This window comes from Sorex araneus, chromosome 6, assembly GCF_027595985.1.
Source record: "Sorex araneus isolate mSorAra2 chromosome 6, mSorAra2.pri, whole genome shotgun sequence".
In the NCBI taxonomy this organism is placed as follows: Eukaryota; Metazoa; Chordata; class Mammalia; order Eulipotyphla; family Soricidae; genus Sorex; species Sorex araneus.
Window position 1 is genome coordinate 68,310,654 of NC_073307.1, and position 25,234 is coordinate 68,335,887.

The 25,234-nt window shown below is 39.3% G+C and overlaps 1 protein-coding gene across 1 annotated transcript in view; it reads left to right on the plus strand.

The window, feature by feature from the left end:
- Window positions 1–25,234, plus strand: part of ADAMTS20 (ADAM metallopeptidase with thrombospondin type 1 motif 20) — a 249,176-nt gene that overhangs the window by 172,769 nt on the left and 51,173 nt on the right. The window contains exons 30-33 of the mRNA XM_055143422.1: window positions 5,794–5,967; window positions 6,046–6,210; window positions 22,623–22,823; window positions 24,310–24,439. Of these exons, the coding sequence (XP_054999397.1) occupies window positions 5,794–5,967; window positions 6,046–6,210; window positions 22,623–22,823; window positions 24,310–24,439 (670 nt within the window). The remainder of the gene's footprint in view (window positions 1–5,793; window positions 5,968–6,045; window positions 6,211–22,622; window positions 22,824–24,309; window positions 24,440–25,234) is intronic.

The following is a 25,234-nucleotide window of genomic DNA, read 5'->3' on the forward strand; positions in this document are numbered from 1 at the left end:
ACTGTCTCTTCAAATCCCCAAACTATATTCTTAAAAATGCAATTCAAATTTTAATTTTGATAAAGAATATTCAGTTACTTTTAATATTTTAACAAAGGCAAGACTTAAAATCTCTCTCTTTGGGGGCCAGAGACCCCAAAGTACAAAGTACAGAGCCCTCCTAGTACAGAGCATAGAGCACTGCCTTGCACACTAAGAACCAAGAGGACAGCATCCCATACGGCCCTTTGGGCCCCTTCAGGGCTGATAGCTGAGAGCAAAGCCAGGAATAAACCCTGAGCACCACCGGGTGTCCCCCCAAAGCAAAAAAAAAAAACAAAAAAAACCCACAAACACATATATCCCTTTAGTGAGTTTCCCTAGTGAATGCCACAAATATTTGCTGTTGTTTGGAAACTGAATGGATTCTCTCTTCTCCCTTGACAAACACTCACCCCTCTCCATTAGTCTAGTTCACGGCCCAGGAATAATGTGCATACCCAGGAGTAAGATGGCCCTCGTACATAAATTTTCACTCCAGTTTATTTGCAGGTAGTGTGAGTTCTGGAAGAAATAAAGTATTGTTACCTCTCAATAGTATTTGTTTTTAGGAAGTAAGTCTAAAATCTAACCATGCCTGTTTCTTCATTATCTCCACCAAAGAATCATAGAAACAATAGTTATTTTGTTCACTAAGCTCTGAGTTTAGGATATAGCTAAACATTTTGAATCATTTATTTATTGGGGTAATTGAACCACAACTGTTGTGCTCAGGGGCTGCTCTCAGCCCACTGTGCTTGGAGACCATGAAGTGCTAAGGACTGAATGATGTCAGAGAGGACTGTCTTCTCCCTCCCTCCCTCCTCCCCTTCCTCCCCCTCTCTCTTTTTCTCTCTCTCTTGTTCTATGCTTCTAATTTAGAACTCTGTGATTTAGTTACAAAATTACCTCAATTTACTAATGATATTTGTTATTTGTTATTGTAGCTTGTCTCAAAGAGGGGATTTTCCTTACTTTACTGGAACTAAGACATTGCAAAATAATGACTTTCCCTGAAAGGTATAAAACTAAAGATACCGATTCCAAAATTGGCACTAACTCCCAAATGACATCAGGCAGAGACACTGAAAAACTGGAGGGGAAATGAAGAGATTTTTTTTTTTGCTTGTTAACCACCAATATTCCTGTTGATTCCCCAAATAATTTTGCTGCTATGCAGCCCTGCAGCTGCTGTGGTTTACTTTGCATGAGAGACAATTTCTAACCTTGATCTCCACCCTGTAGCAGTGAATAAATCCTGAGTGCTAACAAGTTGGCTTTGGCTTACCACCAAGAATGAAATTATGTAAGATTCGCTACAAGAATGTATTGGGGGGGGTCTAAGATATAGATATGAATATTCAAAGACTATAAAACACAGATGCATTTGTATTGAGTCTGTTTTTTTTCCTTTTTGAATTGGCTTTCCTTGTCATAGAAATTTGCTTTATCCACCCACACAGTCCCCACATATCCACCAGAAACAAATGACCACTTGTGAAGTCATTGGCTTTTGATTTATTCTATTAAAAGTAACCACATGAAGTTAACAATTGCAGGCTGTCACTGCACTTACACATAATAATATATTCATTTGAAGTGTAATTTCAGAGATAATTACGAGATAATCACTGGTTACTATTTTGTTTCAACGACATAAATTGAAACACTGCCTTAATATTATCACTCAGTATAAAATGATTTCATTTCATTGCTATTTTGCATTATACCTGAAGTGAAAAGAAATTATCATCTGGAAAAATGTGACTAGAGAGGGGCTCTCACGAGTTTTGAGAAGCACTCTCCCTGGGGTTTGACATTTTAAATGAAAAAGCTTATAGTACATTTAATTAATGCTGTAAAATAGGAAAGAAAAACCAGTACACAGGCTATTTGTTCTCCAGATGGATACCTGGAGCCACAAATTAAATACTATTTTTTATGTAGTACTGCTGTTTATTCAGCTACTGATTAAGCTGATTGAAACAGCCTTGAACTCCGCATTACTTTAAATTTTTTTTAATTTTAAAATTTTTCATAAAGTTGTTTATGTTCAATATTTGTTGAATATAAACAAATAGTTGTTTGCATTCAATATTTCAACACCAATCCCACCACCATTGCACCTTCCCACCACCATTACTCTGAATCTTACCACCACCACCCCAGTCTGTCCCTTTGGCAGAGGCTAAATAGTTTATTCATGCTTGCCATGAAAGTGTTATGCAGATGTCAAAGTGTCCATGCACTCCAGGAATTATTAAATTCTTAAATATTTGGGGTCCGGAGGTATCTCTGTGGCATGCTGTGCCCCTCTGAGATTCATTTGTGAGTCTCTGAATCATGGCCGTTAATGAGCTTAAAACTAGAAGTGTGGGGAGATGGGGGTTGGTCACCCATCCCTGACTCCATGAAGCCCGGAGTTTTTCGTCACTGATCCTGCATCCCTGGGTTTTTCAGTGGATTCGTTCTCATGTGTCAGGGGCTCCGGACGAGCCTGTATAAAGCTGGCCGTAAGCGTGGTGGCGATTGGGTTTTGGAGGTTTGCGACTGCCAGGGTTCATTTTGGGCAGGTGGAGGAACAAACCTGCCCCTCTCTGTGGTGCCCTGGTGAAATCAGTCTGGCACAGGGTGGGGCGACATCTCTGCGGTGTGCTGAGATTCATTTGTGAGTCTCTGAATCATGGCCTGCTTTTCATCTCTTTCAAAATTTATTTATGGGTCTCTGGAGCAAAGGTGATAAATGAGCTTGGATTGCTGAACCAGAGGTGGTTTGTGGGTCTGATTCCCACATACCTAACTTTTGTATATTTAATTTCTTGGGAATCTTGGTCCCAAGTTTTTGGGGTCTGGCCAGAGGCACAGTGGCAATTTTAGGGTATCACGAAGCCTGAAGGCACTATCAGGCTGCTGATGCACTCACACACAGGTACAGGTTGACCTGCTGGGCGGCATTGTACCCCCTCTAATATCATTTTTTTTTTAAAAAAAAAAAGCATCCCCCTTTCTTCCTGGAATATGGAGAATTTTTTCATTTAATTTTGTGTATTTGAGAATCCCAGCTTTACTTAAAATTTCAAGTTTTTACAATGTGATGATAGAATCCTCCTGTCTCATGCTCCCTTCCTTAACTCAGTGCTATTCAAATGGTAACAACCCTCTCACTTCCCCTCAACACACACCATACACACACACACACACACACACACACACACACACACACACACACATCCCACCGTCCCCTTGATCATGAGAAATCTGCTAAACAGCTTCGAAAGTAACCTAAAAAGTTTCACTCAACCCTATTGAAACTATTTAGGTGAAATTAATTATTGATTTAACCCTATTGAATCTATTCAGGCGAATTAAATATAGTCAGGTGAAAATACTTTCCTGGTTTCTCTTCACAGAAGCCCATAATTTCTGTTTAGTAGTGTAACATCAGACTTGAAAGCAAAGCCAATGCATTTTCAAAATCTCACAAATATGCAAGCAAATGTCCCCTTTCCCAAAATACCTAATTTTTAAAATATTGGAATTATTATGTGCCATGATTAAGTACATTTGCCATTTCTATAGTTTAAATAATTCTTAAACATATAAATCTATATTTTCATAATAAAATTCTGAACCAATCAAAACTATATGCCATAATCTGCACATAAAACTATTTCTTAACTAATAACTTAGTTCCTTGACTAAGAACTCAGCCAATACATGTTAGCTAGAGGCTGTGATGTTTCTAATCAAAAGGATTGACTGAGGCCCAAGGACAGGTAGGGTCTCTTTCTGCCCACGAGGTTTCCCAGTCTTACTACTGACTAGAGGCAGGTGCTCAAGCACACGACTAAATACCTCGGAGCTTTCCGTATCCTAAACTTCAGAGCCTCCTTGGTATATCAGTCACCAGGTGGAGAAATGCATGAAAATGTTACGGACACAAAGTGTCAGAGAAAATGAGACCTGGAGGTATTGAGGCAAGTGCATCTAAGTTTACAACTTACCAACCAATTTCCCCAAACCTTGTTTAATTAAAATATAATTAAAATATTCATTTAAATATGTCCAGGTAAGAATTTAAATGGTGTTTCAAAAGAATGCAGCGGTCATGCGGGAATCCCGCTTAGGAAACCTCCCCATCAGCACCCTTCTCCGTCTTGCTCCCTACATCCTCTCGGCCAGGTGCTCCTGGCCCCTCGCTGTCCTTCCTGACCGTGTGGGGAAGGACCGGCACGTCTGCCCCGCTGTGCCCACCGCAGAGCCGCCCGGAGCCTGGGCCAGAGTCGGCGCTCAGCAGAGGGAACTGGCAGCACTCAGTCTCGCCCTCCATCTCTCTCGACCTACCTCTCCCTCCCCCCCCAGCCCCCCAGCCCCTAGGGCGGGCATCTGTGCTTCTTCTGGCCACTGTCTGGCAGGGCCGGTGAAGGGGACACCGGAGAGCCGCAGCTCTTGCTCACAGCTCTAAGCGCCCTCTTTCTGAGCCCCGTCTGGGGTGCTTCATCACTGGCAAAAGGGTCTTTTGTTTTTCCTTTTTGGGTCATAGCTGGTGATGCACAGGGGTTATTCCTGGCTTTGCACTGAGGAATTACTCCTGGCGGTGCTTGGGGGACCGTATGAGATTGAGATGCTGGGGATCAGACCCGGGTCAGCCGCGTGCAAGGCAAATGCCCCACCTGCTGTGCTATCGCTCCAGCCCCCCTAAAGGGTCATTTTCACTCTCTTTGTTCTGAACGTGTGTTTTCTCTGCGTCCCCCTTTCAGTCTCCAGGAGGGAAAGGGGGTTCCCAGAGGGACAGTTGCAGGGTGCTGAGGGTGTTCCTTCAGGCTTCCTGAGGCTCAGGAGGAAACTTGGAGCCGGACAGAGCCCTGCCCGATCTCCTCTGGTCTCCATCCAGCTGAGTTGTCACATTCTGATCTCTTATGTCTGGTCACCGGGACCCCACTTGGAGCTCTGGCCCTCATGACCACCTTTATGCTGCTCTGTTTTCAGGCTGCCCTTTGTAGCAAGCGCTCCTTTGGGCCAAAATTTGGTCTATCCCTCTCCCTCCCGCCTCTGCCCCAATGGAAAAAAAAAAAGGGAAAAGGGTCAGAGGAGATAAAGCACTTGCCCAGGTTCAATTCGTGAACTGCCTATGGTCCCTGGAGCACCACCAAGAGTGACCTCAGAGCAGAGCCAAGAGTAAGCCCTGAGCACCAGCGGGTGCAGCCAAATACCAAAGCCAGTAGATAAAAACAATTTAGCAACACCCATTTTGTGGTAAACTGTGTGATAATTAATATGTTGAAATTAAAAGACAAAATTAGGAATTTAAATAGAGTGTTTTGTATAGTGTGATTAATTTATCGTGTTTTGAAGACTTGAAGAGGTACAATAAAAAAAAGAAAATCTGGGCTGGAGCGATAGCACAGTGGGTAGGATGTTTTTGCCTTGCACGTGGCCAACCCAGGTTCAATTCCCAGCATCCCATATGGTCCCCGAGCACTACCAGAAGTAATTCCTGGGTGTGTGAGCCAGGAGTAACACCTGTGCATGTGTGTGACCCAAAAAGCAAAAAGTAAATAAGTAATAAAAAATAAAGAAAAGCTATATATCTGTTGAAGTACTCCAGGGCAGATGTTATTAAAAACACATATATGATATATTTTTATGTAATGAAGGTTTTAATATTAGGATATGTTTAAAATAATGTAAAAACAGGTCATGGTTCTATTTTGTAATTTCTGTATAATTTGGTATCTGTTACCTAATTGTTCAGATTCTTTGGGTTCCCTGTAGTGCTCCGTGACCTGTGGCTCCGGAGTCCAGTGGAGGGACGTCTACTGCCGACGGAGAGGCGTCGGAAAGGTGCCTGAAGAGATGTGTGATCGGGCCACTCGTCCTCATTCCCAGAGGCAATGCTGGAATCAGGATTGCGGACAGTACACGTGGGTGGCGGAAGAGTGGCTGGATGTGAGTACTGAGGAGGAAATCCGAAAGGCTCCTCTCTCAGAGACAAACGTGTCGCTCATTTCACCTTTGCCTTTCTAGTGCTCACCTTCATGTAAGAAAAAGGAGACATACAGGGAAGTGAAGTGCATGAGTGCACAACTCGTCCAAGTGCATGAAAGACTTTGTCATCCTTCAACCAAACCTCTTTCGGTTAAAAAGTGCAGCCCCTGCAAATATCTGGTGGTGACTGGCAATTCGTCACAGGTAAGATCAAGGTAGATGGGGCTGGAGCAATAGCACAGCGGGTAGGGTGTCTGCCTTGCACGCGGTCGACCCGGGTTCGATTCCCAGCATCCCATATGGTCCCCTGAGTACCGCCAGGGGTAATTCCTGAGTGCAGAGCCAGGAGTAACCCCTGTGCATCGCCGGGTGTGACCCAAAAAGCAAAAAAAAAAAAAATCAAGGTAGAAAGCGGAAGCATTTGTTCCACAAATACTCAGTATAAAATTTGAAGCTGAATCCAGATTTCAGTATGGGAGTATATACTGATGCACATATTGATCTAAGGAGTAAAATGCCTTAGATTTTACTTGTGGATGGTGGAATAAGAGCTGGGTGATAGGAATAGAATACTAATAACGTCTAATAAATCTCTAATGCAGTTTTGAAATGTTCACTGATGCTAACTGTGAAAGCAACTGCCAGGAACAGTTTGTGAAATGGCTCTGCATAATTGACTGCTTTGGAAAGAGAAACAAGCAATTATTGAAATATAATTTATATGAAGTAAACTGTGCATGTTTAAACTATACAGCTTGAAAGGTGTTTTAATTATGTATACACCCATAAAACATTACCATGTTTAAAATGAGGAGCTTCTTCATTATTCCCTAAGCTTCCTGGTGCTACTTTATGTTTTCCTCCTTTCCATCTCCCCACCCTACAGGTAACCTAATCATTTTTATCTTAGTGGTGTTACTATAATAGTGTGCATCTTCTAGAGTTTGATATAAATGAAATGATACAATGTGCATCACTAATTGCCTATACTTTGCCTATCTCTTAAGGTTTATCAATAATTTTGCTTGTTTATGTCTATGGGCCATACCCAACAATTCTCAGGGGTTACTCCTGGTTCGGTGCTCAGAAATCACTCCTGGTGGTGTCTGGGGACCTTATGGGATGCCCAGAATCAAACCTCAAATGACCCTCTGCAAGCCAAACGCACTACCTGCCGTACTGGTTTTCCAGCCCTATTTATCCCTATTGTTAAATAATATTTCATTATGTTGGCATTACTAATAATATCTTCTGTGAGGTATCTATCATAGATTCCCATCCAATCCATTTTTCAGTTTAGTTTCTGAGATGTTAGAATATCACAATCATGAATCACAAAATCCCATTGATCATAGATTTCTCGAGCAGGCTATCTCCATTCGTCCTATCCCTGAGATTTTAGAAGCCTCTTTCCACTTCGCCTTCCCAGTGATGCTGCATTGCAGGTTCTTTCAGGGTCAGGGGAATGAGATTCAGCTTGTTACTGGCTTTAGCATATGAATATACGATGGGGAGTTTGTGAGGCTGCCCCATGTAGGCAGGAAACTCTCAGTAGCTTGCCAGTTGCTCCCAGAGGGAGAAGTAGGTTATAAGATATCGCTTCTGGGAGCTTGTTTTTAAGTCTCTGGATGTTGGCTGTTGATGGGATTACACACACCTGGGTTCCTCTGCCGGTACCTTCATGCATGAGGCCTGTCCGAATGTGAGGAGAGGGGCTTGAGCATGGCTATAGCTAGGTTCCGGTGGTCCTCGGCCGCCGGGAGCTCTGCTAGGGGTGGGGAGGGAAGCTGGAGTCCATCCCCTCCGAGGGGCCCCAGGGAAGACAGCCAGGCGTGTGGCTGTCTTCTTAACAGATTCTAATAAACCTGTTAGAATGCACAAATAGAAAAGGGCACATATGAAGACGTTAGCACTCTTGGTTATTAGAGAAATGTAATTCAAGCACAGGATAAGCTAATATCCATACCCTTAGGACGGTCATATTCAAAATAACAGACTTTGGTGGGAGAGATATTACAGGGGTTAAGGCACATGCTTTGTGCAACTGACCCCAGTCTGATCCCTGACACCACAATCCTAATCCTCCGTCCCCCTCAAGGCCCTGAGCACTCCCAGTACTTCCCCTGGGAGCGCCCTGCTCAGCACTGTGGGGGGTGGGAATTCCCTGTACTGCAGTGCCTGAGCAACACCATGTGTTTGGACCAGCACATTGAACTGCCATCTGGTTGACCAAGAATTTCTGGGAAGGCTCCTGGTTATTGAGCACTGCTTGGGAGTATCCTCCACAATGAAAGGCTTAGAAAAGTATTCATACATCCATGAAGAAATTGAAGTTCTCATATCGTTTCTAATAATTTTTGTAATGTAACAGCCTAGGTTATGTCTGATTCATTTTGAATTAAGTTTTATATGTTATATCAAGTTCCCATTGTGGCTATCCAGTTGCCCAGAATAATTTGGGTGAAATACTGTTCTTTTCTCATTGAATTATCTTGACATTCTTATAAAATATTAATTGATTAAAATATGTAGGTATATTTCTGAAATTTTAATTCTATTCCCTATGTGTCCACAACACAATCTTGATTAAAGTAAATTTCATAGTAAATCTTGATAGAAAAATGAGCATAAATTTTGATGATAAATTTTGAAACTAAAAGTATGAGAAACCAACTTTTTTTCTTCATTTTAAAGATTATTTGTCTATTTTATGTCTCACATCTTTATATGTATTTTAGGATAAACTTTGAATATATTTTTTTCTTTCTATCATTGAGCTACCATTATTCATAGTACTGCTAATGGCATTAATTAATTGTAATATGAATAACATTATAATTAGTGAATTATAATGTTTAGTGGAAATGATAATGACCATACTATTAATATCATTAATTATATATGGCTAGTTATTATATATGTAATATTATATAATGATATATACTATATGTACTATTGTGTATGCATCAATGAACAATGAATTAATTGTATAATGCATGTGTCTTACTAAAACTGTACTATTTCTTCCACTCAAATCTGTCATTTTGACAATGGTCTTTCTAGTGGGCATATTATCTTATTTTGTTATTATACAATACACAATGTGTATTATTACACATTTCATATAATAAAATAAAATGGTGTATAATCAAAATGACTGTAAGTATGGGACCCAAACTATAATCGTTAAAATGTGTTTTATAAGGAGGTGGGCTGGGGGTGGAAGGGAACCTGGGACGTTGGAGAAAGGATGCTGAAATTGGTATTGGGGCTGGAGATGGAACATTTAATAAAAGTTACATATATTAAAAGTTACATTACAATGCTTTGTGCACACGTGTTTCTGACCACATGCACCTCCCTAGTGCCCACTTCTCTCTTCCCAAGTACCCTGCCTTAACCCTTCCCCAAGTCAGTTCCATAGTTCTGTCGTCTACAACCAGTTCTCCTTTTTTGGGCCTTTGGCCACTTGTTGTTTCCTTACTATTGCTCTTTATATTTCATACATGCAAGAGATCATTCTTAGTCCGTTCCTTCCTTATGACTGACTTCATTCGACATTATACTCACTAGTTTCATTCACATAGTGATAAATTATACAATTTCATATTTTCTTAAAGAAGAGTAGCATTCCAAAATTTCTTCATCCAATAATCTATTCCTGGTAGTTGAGTTGTTTCTAGATTTTGGCTATTGTGAATAGTTCAGCAGTAAACATGAGTACAAATGTCATTCTGAATTAGATTTTTTGGCCCTTGGGATAGATTCAAGGAAATGGATTTATTGAGTTATATCATAGCTCAATGCCAAGCTTTTCATTTGTGTGATGGAATAACTCATTGTTGTTTTGATTTACATTTTTCTGCTGATAAGTAATAGAGGGAATGTTTTATGACACCTACTGCATATCTAAATGTTTTCTTTAATGCAGATTTTGTTTATTAATTCTCACCATTTTTGATGAGGTTATGTAGTTTATATTTTTAATTTTTTGCATATAATAGTGGTATAATTATTAAAATTTTATTTGTAATTATTTACAAAGCTGTTAATAATTAAGTTTTAGGCACACCGTGTTCCATCTCCAACCCCAATGCCAATTTCAGCATCCTTTCTCCAATGTCCCAGGTTCCTTCCCACCCCCAGCCCACCTCCTTATAAAACACAATTTAGTTTAATTATTGTAGTTTGGGTCCCATACTTACCGTCTTTTTGATTCCACCGTCAATGTGCCATGTCCTCTGATCATTACCCCTATGTTACCTTCAGACCACCTCTACTTATGTTCCTCCCTATGTTTTTTTTTTTTACAATTTAATTTCTGTAACCTAAAGTCAAGACTTGGCTCACTTTATATATATTTCTTCCATTGTCTTGTTATTATATATACCATGGATATTGAGAACATCCGGTATTTGTTCTTCTCTTTTGGACTTACTTCTATTAAGACAGCATCCTCCAGTTTCATTCAAATTACAACAAATTGCATTTTTGTTGTTTCTAAATCCTGGCTATTGTACTAAGTGCTGAAATGAACAAGGATGTGCATATATTTTCTTTTATGAATGTTTTCATGTTCTCAAGATCAATACAAAGAATTGCTGGAACATATGGGAACTCTATTCTTACTTTTTTAGGAAAAAAGTTATCTCGATTTGAATATCCTTAACAGTAAGAGACAATGAACATTTTTTCATACACCTACTAGCTGTATTTTTGTCTTCTTTAGAGAACTGTCTTTTTTTTATCTCCTATCTATCTTTTGCAGAATATTTGAAATTTTGGGTTGATCCTTATGAATAATTAATTTATGTATCTTGGATATTAGCCTATTTGATGTATTACATGAAATATATTGTGAAAAGAAAATTTTTCTCATTCTGTAGCATGACTTTTGCCATGCAGGAACTTTTTTCATACACTTTTAATTTATTTTTTATCGAATCACCATGAGATAGAGAATTACAAAGTTATTCATGATTGGGTTTCAGTCATATAATGTTCCAACACCTGTCCCTCCACAACTGTAATTTCCTAGAACTAATGTCCTCAGTTTCCCTCCACCCCTTAATATCCTCCACCCTAGCCTTCCTTTATGGCAGGGACATTTCTCTCTTTCTCTCTCTTATTTTAGACATTTATGGTTTGCAATACAGATGCTGAAAGGTTGTCATGTATATCTCTTTACCTACTTCCAACACTCAGTTCTTGTTCAGAGTGATCATTTACAACTACTGGTGTCATACTGGACCCTCTCTATCTTAACTATCCTTCACCCCACACACACCTGTGGTAATTTCCAGTCATTGACCAGGCCTCCTGGCCTCTTTGTACCTGGTCTTGGATAATAGTTTCATACTATTTTTTTATATCTCAAAAATGAATGCAGTCATTCTATATTATCCATATCCTTCTAATTCCTTTCACTCAGTATGATACTCCCCATGCCCATCCATTTATAGGCTAATTTCATGGCTTCATTTTTCCTAACAGTTGTATAGTATTCCATTGAACAGATGTACCATAGTTTCTTTATCCAGTCATCTGTTCTCAGGTGTTCAGATTATTTCCAGGTTCTGGCTATTGTGATTAGTGCTGCCATGAACATAAAAGTGCAGATGATGTTTCTGCTGTGTGTGTGTGTTTTTGGACCCCAGGTGAGAAATGTTCATATTGTTTTCCAAAAACGGCTGGACCAGTCAACATTCCCACAATTTCTTGTGTCTGTGCCATATAGATTGTTCTTGTTCATTTTTGGGTTTGTGCCAGTCTCTGGCAGGAACTTTTAATTTAATGTTGTCCATTTGATTATTTTTGTTTCTTGTATATTTGCTAATGAAGAATGTCATTGAAGACACTTTTGAGGTTTAAGTCCTAGATGTTCTTCATATATTTTCCTCAGTGTATGTTTTTATTGCATGCACAGTCCAATTTATTATTTGAACTTTTACAGTTTCTTTAACTTTTAATAAATAATAATTTGTCTTCTTTGAACCAGGCAAAATACTTGTAAAAAATGCAAACCAAGATGATTTATTAAGTTGATTTCCTATTATGTGTTGCTAGAATTATAAGAAAAGAAACCATAATTTATTAATTTATTAATTTTTTATTAAATCACCATGAGATAGTGAAAGCAGTTACAAGCTTTCATGTTTGAGTTTCAATCATACATGATCAAACACCCGTCCCTGCACTAGAGCACATTCTCCACCACCAATATCCCCAGTATAGCCCCCCTTTACAACCCTCCCCCTGCCTCTAGGGAAACAATTTCCCCCATGCTCTCTCTCTAATTTTGGGCATTATGGTTTGCAATACAGATACTGAGAGGTTATCATGTTTGGTCCTTTATCTAATTTCAGCAAACATCTCCCATCCCGAATGATTACTTCAACCATCATTGTCTTAGTGATCCCTTCTCTATTCTAGCTGCCTTCTCCCCCAGCTCATGAGACAGGCTTCCAACTATGGGGCAATATTACTGGCTCTTGTGTCTATTGTCCTTGAATGTCATTCTCATATTATGTTATTTTATGTCCCACAAATGAGTGCAGTCCTTCTTTATCTGTCCCTCTCTTTCTGACTCATTTCACCTAGCATGATATGTTCCATGTCCATCCACTTATAATCAAAGTTCATGACTTCATCTCTCCTAACAGCTTCAGAGTATTCCATTGTATAGATGTACCAAACTTTCTTTAACCAGTCCTCTTCTCTCGGGCACTCAGGTTGTTTCCACATTCTGGCTATTGTGAACAGTGATGCAATGAACATACAGGTGCAGATGTCATTTCTACTGTGCTTTTTTGCACCCTTGGGATATATTCCCAGAAGTGGTATTACAGGGTCATAGGGAAGCTCAATTTCTAGTTTTTGAAGGACTGTCCATATTGTTTTCCAGAAAGGCTGGGACAATGTTGCTATAGATGTCTTTCTTCAAGTCTATGAGTAGTTGTTTTTAGTACTTTGCTGCTCCCTCACTAGGTGCATATACGTTTAGGAGTGTAGGTTCTTCCTGCTCTACAGATCCTTTGATCAATAAGAAATGACCTTCACTGTCTCTTGTGACCTTCTTCAGTCTGAAATCTATGTGATCTGATACCAGAATGGCCACCCAATCTTTTTTGAGGGAGTTGCTTCCCTGTAGAATTCTTTTCCAGCCTATGACCTTGAAATCTGTGTTTGCTTTGACTGTTCAGATGTGTTTCTTGCAGGCAGCAGAATGTTGGGTCCATTTTCTGATCCATTCTGCCACTCTGTCTTTTAATTGGTGGGTTTAGCCCATTGACATTGAGAGATTGGTGTTATGGGGTTTTTGTCCCATCTTTCTGCCAAAGTTTGGTGTATTTGATGGGCTTGTCTTATCTTACAGTAGCTTGTTTAGTTGTTCTTGTAACCATGGTTTGAGTCTATGAAGTTCTTTTTTTAATTTAATTTATTTTTTAATTGAGTCACCGTGAGAACAGTTGCAGGGCTTTTAGGATGAGTCTCAGTCATACTATGCTCAAAACCCATCCCTTCACCAGTGCACATGTTCCACCACCAATAACCCCAGCATACTCCCCCTCCCACTCCCCCTCTGCCTGTGTGGCAGATGATTTTCACTTTACTCTTTCCTTACTTTGATTACATTCAGTTTTTGACAGGAAACTCACTATCATTGTTTGGAGTTTTTCCCCCAACAGTCAGATCTGTCAGAATAGCATCATTAGATTGTATGTTTTCTATTGTTGGTAACAAAGAGCATATGATGTTGCACAGTCGCGAAAGTGGCCGCCCAGATTTGAAATTCTGGTATTAAGTCCAGAGGCATTTCTGCCAGCAACCGCTGCATTTAGAGATTGATTTCTGTGGTGTTCAGGATCATGGCTGTTCAGGAGCAGAGGAGCTGTTCATGGGTGACCGTTCGGGGTATCATTTGGGCAGGAGGCTGGGCCGGTTCTGCTTCCCCCATTGCAAGGTTTCCCATGCATCCCATCTCATCACTGCAAACTCCTACCTCTCTCTCCAATTGGTTCTGAATGGTGGCAGTCACCATGCTGTCCAGGGGGGGAAGGCCAAGGGACAAACCCTTCCCCTCCCGGGCCTGCATGGGGCCTTAGCTTGAGTCCAGGAGTATATCTGCCAGCAGCCGCAGCGTTCTGAGATTGGTTTCTGTTCCTCTGGGATAATGGACACTCAGGGGTGGTGGAGCCATTCCTGAGCATATATTTTGTATATCAGGAAAGGTTGTGCGGCCAAATAAGCGGCCGCGAGTTTTGGAGATGTCCCAGTCCCACATACCGGAGCTGTGTTAGTAGAAGCTCAGTGTCGCCGGGTCTCCATTTGGAGATGGCGGGCTGGCTGTACCTTCTCCGTCTGGCACCCCTGTGTTGTTGGCCTGGTCTGGGGTTTGGAACAATCTCCGGTGCCTTCCGGAACAGCCCCAATTCTTCACTCAGTCTATGAAGTTCTTGAGTTGTTTCTGTGTGTTGTTCCTTCTGATATAAATGAGAGTCTAGCTGGGTAAAGTATTTTTGGTGAGACATTTATTTCATTGATTTCTTTCACTATTTCCCACCACTGTCTTCAGGCCCTGAGGGTTTCATTGCATAAGTCAGCTGTCAATATTAAGGATGCTCTTTTATAGGCAATTTCCTTCTTAGATATTGCTGCTTTCAGAATTTCGTCTCTGTCTAAGGTTTTTGTCCTTTTGATCAGGATGTGTTTGGGGTATTTTTATTTGGGTTTCTTGTAGCTGGTAAACTTTGGGCCTCCTGAATCTGGTTGCATGTGCTCTTCATCTCTGGGAACATCTTAGCAATGATGTGTTTAACAGCGTCTTCTTCATCAGGGATTTTTTCCTGTCCGTCTGGGACTCTATTGATTCTTAGGTTATTCCTCTTGGCCTCACCCTGATTTTCTCTTGACATCTGTTGGTTCATTGTGAGTCTCTTTACCATTTTCTACTGTTGTGTGGAGAGTCCGTACTCTTCATCTTGTAGCTCACTGATTCTGTCCTCAGCAACTGTTACTCTGATGCTGAGGCCTTCCACTGAGTTTTTCAATTCACCTACCCGGTTTTTCAGATCTGTCATTTCCGTTTGTAATTTTGTTTGCATTTTCCACATTCTCCTCTCAAATCCGCTCGTATTTTATTGGCGGTGCATTACATTGTTTCCTTTAGATCCCTCTGCATCCTCCATAGCTCCCTTCTAAATTCCTTGTCAGATAGGTTGTCTAGCACTTCACTACTGGTTGTGTCTTCTGGGCTAGTTTCTTCACTAACTTTAGCCTGTTGGGCTTCTAATTTGCTTTACCATTGTGACTGTGCGATTTAGACTTTCACACTCACTGTTACTGCTGTGTTTTTGATTTAATATTAATTTAGGTGGGGCTAATGACTTATTGACCTAATGTGTTTCTGGTGGTCAAGCTGCCTTAGTGAAAGTTCTACTTATGGGATATGGAGGGGTAGCATCCGAGGCTCCAAAAACACTCCTGACCTGGATGGGGGAGAATAGGCAGATCCCTGAAAGTTGGCTGCTATTGGCATGGTCTGTCTGCCTTTTTTTTTTTATATAGATTCTAACTTAATCTTGAGGTTTTTGTTACACTTTGAGTTTGCTTTTGTATGAGGTCTTAAAAAATGAATTACTTTTTTGAGGATGTGTGTTTAGCCAGTTTTACAAATACCTTTTGTTGAAGAGGCTATATTTATTTCACTTTCTGTTACTCCTTTGCTGTAAACTAATTGCCTATAGAGTTGATCCCTGTGTTCTGTTTTAATCTATTAGTCAATCTAAGATCCTTATTCAAACCCATACCATTTTAATTACTGTTGAGTTTTAGTCTAGTGTCAAGTCAGGCAATTTGACATCTCCTAATCTCTTATTTCTCAGAATATCTTTTACTATTCAGAGTTCTTTATTATTCCATACAAATTTTATTAGTGATCATTCTAAATACTTAAAGAATGTTATGTTATTGGAGTTTTGGTGGGAGTTGCACTGAACTCATATGATAATTTATGGACCATGGTCATTTTGAAAAAGTTTAATTTTTAATTTTCATATTATTTCCTGACTATTCCAATCCATGAAAATGGAATATTTTCTCATTTCCTAAAGTTATCTCCTATTTTTTATAAGTAATTTATAGTTTTCCAGGTACAGGTATTTCACAATTGTTAAGTTGATTCCTAGGTTCTTAAAGTGTTGGATACTATTTTGAATGAAGTGGTCTATTTTCATTTTTGTGTTTCGTTTTGGAGTCATGTCTTGCAGTGCTCAGGGATAACTCTTGGAGGTGCTCAAGGGACCAATAAGTGCCAGGGATTGAACCTGAGTTGACTACATTCAAGGCTTCATAGAGTGGCCTTTGTCACCTCTTCTTTTCCAGTTCTTTATTTACATATATATATAGAAATGCAACAGATTTTTATTTATTGATTTTGTAGCCAGCTACTTTGCTGTATTGGTTTACTGCTTCTAAAAGTTTCTTTAATTGCATTAAAGTGCTGTGATTTACAAAATTTTTGATAGTTTACATTTAGGCATATAATATTTCAAGACCAATCCTACCACCAGTGTCTACTTTCCTCCACCAGTTTTCCAATATTTCCTCCCGCGCCAGCCCCCACTGCTCTCCACCTGTCAGCTTGACAGGCACTAAAAGGGTTAGAGTGGAGTTCTTAGGGTCCTTCCCATTGATTTTCATGTCATCTGCAAATAATGATGGTTTCACTTCATTTACATAGTGGAGTATTTTGGTTTGTTGCCAAATTATTTTTTCTTGCCAAGTCACTGCAGTGAGGACTTCCAATATTTATATTATTGAATAATATTATTGAAAAATCAAGCATAAATCATGTTTTATGCTTGATTTTAGAGGCTCAAGTGTTAGCTTTTCTCTACTGAGTATAATACTGGTTGTGGGTTTGTTGTAAAGGATTGTTGCTGTTTTGAGGAAAATTCCTTCCACACCTATTTTGTTGAGGGCATTTATAATGAATAGATTTTGTCAAAATGTTTTCTGTATAGATTGATGTATCATGACTTTAATCTTTTTACTCACTGATATGACATAGTGCCTTAGTTGATTTGCATATATTGAAGCTCCCTTGCCTTTCTTCATGAATTCTACTTGATCATGGTATGTGATTCCTTTGATATGTCGTTGGATTCTGTTTTCAAAGATTTTGTTGAGGATTTCTGAATTGAGATTCATCTGTGAAATTGATCTGAGATGTTTATTTCTACTAGTATCTAGTATCTAATAGAAACTGATTTGGGTATTAGTATAATGTTGGCTTCATAGAAGCTGTTAAAAATGATTCCTGTTTCTTTGATATTTTGGAAGTAATGTAAGTATTAAAATTTCGTTAATTTTTTTAACCCATTCAAACCAAGGCTTTTGTTCTTAGTGAGATTTTTTAATTATTATGTCAATGTCCTTGATTGTATTTGGTCTGTTAAGGTCTTCTACCTTCTCCTCATTTTGTTTTGGGAAGTCATATGATTCTAAGAATTCATCAATTTCTTCTAGTTTCTCCAACTCAATAGCATAGAACTATTTGTATAACCTATTATATTTTGTGTTTTTGAGGAGTCTTGCTTTTCCTCCCCTTTATGCTATGATGTTGATTTCTCTCTTCATTTCTTCCTGAGTATAGCTAACAATATGGCAGTCTTGATTCTTTCAATAGACCAGCACCTGGTTTCAATGATTCTTTTATTGATTAATTTCTCATTGTTTTCTGCTCTAGTTTGTATTATTTACTTCCTATTACTAAATTTGGGCTTCATTCATTGTTCCCTTCCTAGGTTCTTTTGATGTGTAGTTAGGTTGTTGATTTTAATTTTTTTTTCTCTTCTAAATTGGCCATACTACTCAAACTTTCTCCTTTGCTACTGCTTTGCAATGCTTCATATGTTCTGATAGTTTGTTTCAAGTCTAATTTATTTTGAGAAATTTTCAACTTTGTGTAAGGCCAGCATCTGTAATTTTGTTTGAGATAATTTTCAGTCACAATAAATTTGAGAAATATCCTTTTAGTTTAAAAATGAAGTCTTTATGTTAAAACATCGACCCAAATCATTAAATACCTTTCCATTTATTTAGGTCCTAAAATTTATTTCCAAAGTTTTTTTGTTTTCAGTTTAACAAGTCTTAAATTTCTTTAGTTAAAATTATTTAGAAATAGCTTATTAATTTTATGCATCTGTAAATTGGGCCATACACTACATTTTGTGATCAGATTGCCCTTTTCTTGTTTCAGTATGTATTTTTACATACTGAATCAGATTTATTAGTTCCAATTTTTTTGTCAAGAATTACTTAGAGTTTATATACTATTGTATAAAATCTGCAATTAGATATAATTTTAGATATTCCTTTACATCTGGATGCCTATCACATTTTTTCTTGCCTAACTTCCTAGGACTGGAGCAATAGCACAGTGGGTAGGGCGTTTGCCTTGCATGAGGCTGACCTGGGTTTGATTCCTCCGTCCCTCTCGGAGAGCTCAGCAAGCTACCGAGAGTATCCCGCCCACACGGCAGAGCCTGGCAAGCTACCCAATGGCATATTCAATATGCCAAAAACAGTAACAACAAATCTCACAATGGAGATATTACACGTGCCTACTCAAGCAAATCGATGAACTTCCTAGGCCAGAAACTTAAAAATAGTGCTTAATCTACAAACTTCTAATGGTGGTGAAAACAAACATCTCAATTTTATTTCTGCTCTATACAGGAAAGCTTCCTGTTTTTGTAGATAAATTTGTTACTGTGATTTTGTAGATTTTTTTTACATAACCTACAAGGCATTGGATTCATGAAGTACCATCTTTTCCCATTTTATTAAATGTTTACATAATGAAATTGTGTTGAATTTTATGAAATGCCTTTTCTGCACCTATTGTGATAATCTTGTTTTTTATCTATTTTTCTGTTAGTATAATACATTTAATTTATTGATTTTTCACGTTTAACACTTTCTAGAATAAGTCTCACTCTGTCAAGACAAACACAACATTTTGAGTTCCTGAAATTGTTTTGTAAATGTTCTCTTAAGATTTTTAAGTCGCATTTATTCATTCCAAGCACTGGTGGTGGTTTTCTTTTATTATGTTACTTGGTCTGGTTTTAGCACAATACTGACTCCATTAAATTCTGATTGTTTAAGTTTTGTTATCAGGAATGATTGGAAAGTGATTTCCGTATACATCTCGAAGCAGTCTTTGTAAAGGTCTTTATGTGGAGCTTTAGCACTTAATCAGTTAGTGAAAAATATCTTTAAATTTTAGTACTACTTATACATTTTCTTGATGTTAATGACAGATGAGAGGATCAGTTTTTCTCGGTACTGAACATGTCCACAGCCCTGGAATCACTTTGCATGTTTACAGACTTCTAGAGAGCCATGAATATACTCTCGAAAGACCCAATGAAAATCTTATTTTGCAGGTTTTTTTTTCAAAGACCCAATGAAAACCTTATTTTGAAAGTTTTTCTTTTATGTTTATTTATTTTTTCTTTCTCTTCCTTTGGCATGTCTATTGTTTGCCTCCATTTCTAGAAAGTGCAATGGTTAAACAACAATGATGCTTAATTGTGCTCAACAAATTCCTCGCCGCCCCCCACCCCGTATAAGACTTTTCAACACAAAACAATAAAACAGTCTGTAGTCAAGATAGCCTTATATGTCGGCTTCCAGAAAACCAGCAGTTAAATAATGACATTCTCTAGAAATATAGCTTTTAAGTGTGTCCACTGCTATTCTACCCGCTCAGGTGTTTCCAGCTGTTGATGTTCTGATGTGAGAACATTCCACCATGTTCTCAGGCTATTAATTTTCAAGGCTGCTTTCACGCTTCAGAGTGCAGAAGGAAAATGAATCAAGTTAAAATACCAAAAGCTTTCTCTCTTCACTGAGATTTAGTCTTGTCTCTTGATGATAAGAAAGCGGCATATTTCTGGTTATATTTAGAATCCTGATAAAGTTAGTTTTGACCCAACTTATCACCTTTTTCATTATTATGTAATAGAATTCTTGCACACCTCTCTGGTTCTGCCTTGATAGAGAAATTTCCTCCTCATTTTAGGCTATATATCTCTGCTTCTTCGCATGACAGTTAATAATTTATTGCATGTCAGGAATTATGGCTTTTACCTTTAGTGCATTTTAATTCACATATCTTGACAATTATTTTCATTGGATGAAATTTTATCTTTTTTTGTTGTTGTCACTCATTTGATTTGTTAAGTGAGGCTGTGACCTAATATAGGATGAATTATTCTCGCTGCTCTGGTGAGGTAGTACTGAGTACTTTATCTGTTTGTTCATCCAGTATATATTAGGTTTTCTTCACTGGCTAGAGGAGACAGGCACTGGATTTGGTTCTATATGAATACTAGATTCAGTAATTGCTAAGTCTTTTGATTGGTGTTTTGTTTGCTTAGTCTCACTTGGTATCTTAGTGTATATTATGTGCTGGCCAGGGCCATTTTCTTCATTTTTTTTTTGTTCTAAGAGCTAGAAACTGTTTCAAATATGGCAACAAAAAAGTAGAGGATCACATTGTCTATTTATATCTCTGAGGGAGTACTGTTTTTATTTCCAGACATCCAGTGTCTTAACAGTTATTGGTTTTTTAAAAATTTTTATTTTATTTTTATAAAGTAGCTCACAATATTTGATTGCAATTTATATTTGAACACCAATCCCACCATTATTACACCTTCCTACCACCATATTTTGAATGTTTCCATCCCAAACCACAACCCCTTCCCCAAAGTAGAACCAAAATGATTTAATTTGTATTGTTTGTTATAAATAAACCACTGAAAATGCTCCAAAAAACTTTTCTTAGAGCAGAGTGTGTGAAGATTGTTGTATTTTACCCAGGGGCCATTAAGCCCTTCTATCAGAGATCACTAATATGTTAAGGGTTGATCCTTGTGTGTTTATATATATATTTCTCCTTCCCTCTAAGACTGGTTACCGTCTACTTTAAACCTCATTGAATGTGGTGTGCTACTCTTGGAGTATGAGTAGTGTGAGGTATAAGATGTCCAGGAAAAGGTTCACTTGTGGGTGAGGCTTGGCTGGATCATGTGGAGAGCGGCTGTGAGCATGGTGGAGGTTGAGTTCTGGAGATTTTTGGCTGGCAGGGTTGGGTACCTTGAGGTGGGGAGGGGCCTCACCTGCGCCACTGAGGGGTGCCCTGAATGAAATACTCTGACACAGGGTCCAGCGGTATGGCTATGGCAATGTCGTGTTAGGCTCTATTGTGACAGAGAAGGACAATGAGTCTCTGATCACGGTGGTTGATGAGATTACCTGGCTCCAGCCGGAGGTGTTTTATGGGTGTGATTCTAAAGTTATTATTTTGTACTGTATGCTGAAATTAGATAAAGGACCAAACGTGATAGCCTCTCAGTATCTATATTGTAAACAATAATATCCGGAAGTAGAGAGAGAGTATGGGGGAAATTGTCTGCCATAGAGGCAAGGGGGAGGGCTGGAAAGGGGGAAGTAATACTGGGGACATTGATGGTAGAGAATGTGCACTGGTTGGGGATTGAGTGTTTGATCATTGTATGAGTGAAACTCAAACATGAAAATTTTGTAACTATCTCCTGCTGATTCAATACACACAAAATTTTTTAAGTTATTATTTTGTTTGTATGTTTTTGTTGAGTCATGTTAGAAGCTAGCTTTGTTCTGTCAGTCTGTTTTTTTCTAGAAGCAGAACTTCATTTTAGGTCTATACCCTTAATTCACATTTAACTCATTAACCTATTTGAATGTGCTTGTATTATACAGCACATTATATGTATTAAGATAAATGTCTATTAACTTATATGTAGTTAGCTAAAACCTAGGCTAAGGTAAGAACTAATATTTTTCATTCTCCAAAGACAAAGTTTTCTTCAATCAAGATATTATTGTTTGTGTAAATTGAATACACACAAACTCTACAAATAAACTAGTTTAAATATATTTTGTCGTTACTTTTGTTAAGTCCACACCTGGTCATACTTAGGGATTATTTGTGGTGCCGTTCTCAGGGTGATCCTGGGGATGCTCAGGGGACCATATGTGGAGTTGGGCATCAAAAGAGGGTTGGCCTCGAGCAAGCAGCCTTACCTTCATGTATTATATCTCTGACCCACTCAACTATTATTTTTTAGTTGAATCACTGAATACACAGTTACAAAGCTGTTCATGATCAGTTTTTCAGTCATACAATGTCCTATCACCCATCCTTCCACCCTTGACATTTCTCACCACCAATGTTCCCAGTATTCCTCTTGCCACTCCCCCCCAGCCTGCATCTATGGCAGACACTTCTCTCTCTCTCTGTTTCCCTCCCTCCCTCCCTCTGCCCTCTCTTTCTCTCTCTCTTCCTCCCTCCTTCCCTCCTTCTGTCACCCACCTATTTGAAATATAAATTCTTTTTATTTGTGGGTAGTTTGGGGAAAATTGTCTACTGTCTTTGAAACTGCTCGCCCTATAAATGTAATCAGTAAAAAGGATTGTTGGGACATTAGTAAGCACCTTACAAACATTAAGCTCTAGCTAAGTTCAAGACCATCTTTTTCTTCCTTTGTGTATTTCTTTAGTGTGCAAGTAATTGTGGATCTGACTATCAGCAGAGGATCACGTACTGTGTTAGAATCCAGTCTCCTGAGAAACACAAGCTTCACCAACTGTGGCCTGTGGAGTATCGAGAATGCCCTGTGCTACCTTCCCCTCAGCTTTACAAATGCAGTTTTAGGAACTGTTTGAATGTGGCCACTTGGAAGGTTGGAAGATGGAGCAAGGTCAGTGTACACTTATCACTTAAAACCTAAACAAGCCCTTGGAGGTGTGGAGTCTTGAGTCATCTGCCCACTTAACTAAATCTTTAGGATTGACGCATACTCCTGTTGTCTAAAAAACATTTGTATATTAATAGAGATAAATTTTATATAACAGAAATAAATTTCATATCTCTTTCACTATACATGCCAGAACACACTTTTTAGCAGAAGCCATAACTAACATTTCTTTTTATTTCTCTTTTTTTCTTTTTGGGTCACACCCAGCGATGCTCAGGGGTTACTCCTGGCTTTGCACTCAGGAATTACTCCTGGCGGTGCTTGGGGGACCATATGGGATGCCGGGGATCGAACCCGGGTCGGCCGCGTGCAAGGCAAACGCCCTACCCGCTGTGCTATCGCTCCGGCCCCTCTTTTTATTTCTTAGAGATCAAGATCAAAGCAGCTTTCACTTTGAATATATCCCCAGCATCCGGAGCACTGCCAGGAGGGATTCCTGAGTCCAACCCAGGAGTAATCCCTGAGCATCCTGGTTTGGACTCCATAACTAAACAAAACAAAAAAGTTTTTTGCAATTTTTTTTATTTAAGTTCATTTTAAGTTAAAATTTTAATTTAAATTCACTCTATCGCTGTATCACTGTCATCTCATTGTTCATCAGTTTGCTCGAGTAGGCATCAGTAACGTCTCCATTCGTCCCTGTCGCGTGCTAGTGTAGCCCTATGGCGTATTGGGGCTCTTTCAGGGTCAGGGGAATGAGGCCCATTATTGTTACTGTTTCTGGCATATCGAGTATGTCATGGGTAGCTTGCCAGGCTCTGCCGTGCGGGCGGGATACTCTTGATAGCTTGCCGAGCTCTCCAAGAGGGACAGAGGCTTTTGGGGTGGCCTTTAATCACCTTTACAGGTGTTCCCAGTCTACCGAATGTAAGCTTTTGGTCAACTGGCATGTTGTAATGACCTGCACACTGACAAACACGCACCTGGCTGTGTCTCTGGGAAGCGCCTGGGACATCTGTGGCCTCAGATTGATCTCCCTGAGGTTGATAGAGTGCGCCCGGAGGTTGTTGATCAGCTGGCAGAGCAGGACCCTATCAATGAGGGTCTGTGCCAGGAGAAACACCTGTACCGAGTCCCAGGTCACCCGGTAGTTGGCTAACAGCACCCCACAGTGGATGAGCCACTGTGCACACTGCTGCCAGGGCTCTAATTTAAATTAATCAATGTTTTTAATAGCCATTACTTAGTATAAGTATTTACTATATATAAGTATTTACTAATATCACTATTATTTATTTTAAAATCCAGTAAATTATAAGTAATAAAGTCATACTTATGCCTAAGAATTTCTGCCCCCAAGACATTTGTGTATATACAGTAGCTCTTGACAATATGGATCATTCATAATGATCCAGCCTAAAGGAAGGAGAGTTAGATTTCTAGGCCTTTACACATTATTCTCTGTGTTGGAATTGTGCTTCCTTCATAGTGCTCGGTGACTTGTGGAGTTGGGATAATGGAGAGGAGAGTAGAATGCATGGCTGAAAATGGCTTTCCCAGTGACTTATGTTTGAAGCATTTAAAACCTTATACACAGAAGAAATGTTTTTCCAGTGACTGTAAGTAATATTAAAAATATATCTGTACCGTTCCCTCCCCTCCGGACTGCCGGCCGAGTGGCCGGCACGCCGACCCCAAGCGCCGCCGTCGTCCTGTCTTCCGGCAAAGGAGACAGGGATACTCATCTTCAAGGGCCCTCTTTCATATCACCACAAACAACATGAAGAAACAACGAAAATCCCCATTGCAACCAGAGGACGATCAAAGGAGTCCGGAAACCTCAATGGGCGCTTCCTACAAACTTGACCTCTCTGAGAAAGAATTCAGACTTGAAATCCTCAACATGTTCAATGAACTCAATGCAAAGATGGACAACTTCAAGGAAGACCTGATGGAAACAATACAACAGACAGCCGACAAAATACGGGAAGAAATGAGAGCAGAAATAAAAAACCTTCAAAAAGAAATGAAAGATTCCGTACATGAAATCAAAAACTCTCTGGCTGCCCTCAACAATAGGATGACTGCAGCCGAAGACAGAATCAGTATGCTTGAAGATGAGCTGCAAGAGGCCTACAGGCAACAACAAACCATGGCAAGAGACCTCAAAATAGCTCTACCCAGAATCAGAGTCCTGGGGGATGACTTCAAGAGGAACAACATTAGAATCATTGGACTACCAGAACCACAGGGAACCAACCCCAACGAAAAAGACACAGTCAAACAAATCATTGCGGAAAACTTCCCACAGCTGGACAATTCGGGCATCCAGATTCAAGGCACCCGAAGAGTGCCAGCTAAAAGGGATCCTAACAGAAAAACCCCAAGACATATCATTGTTACAATGCTGGACG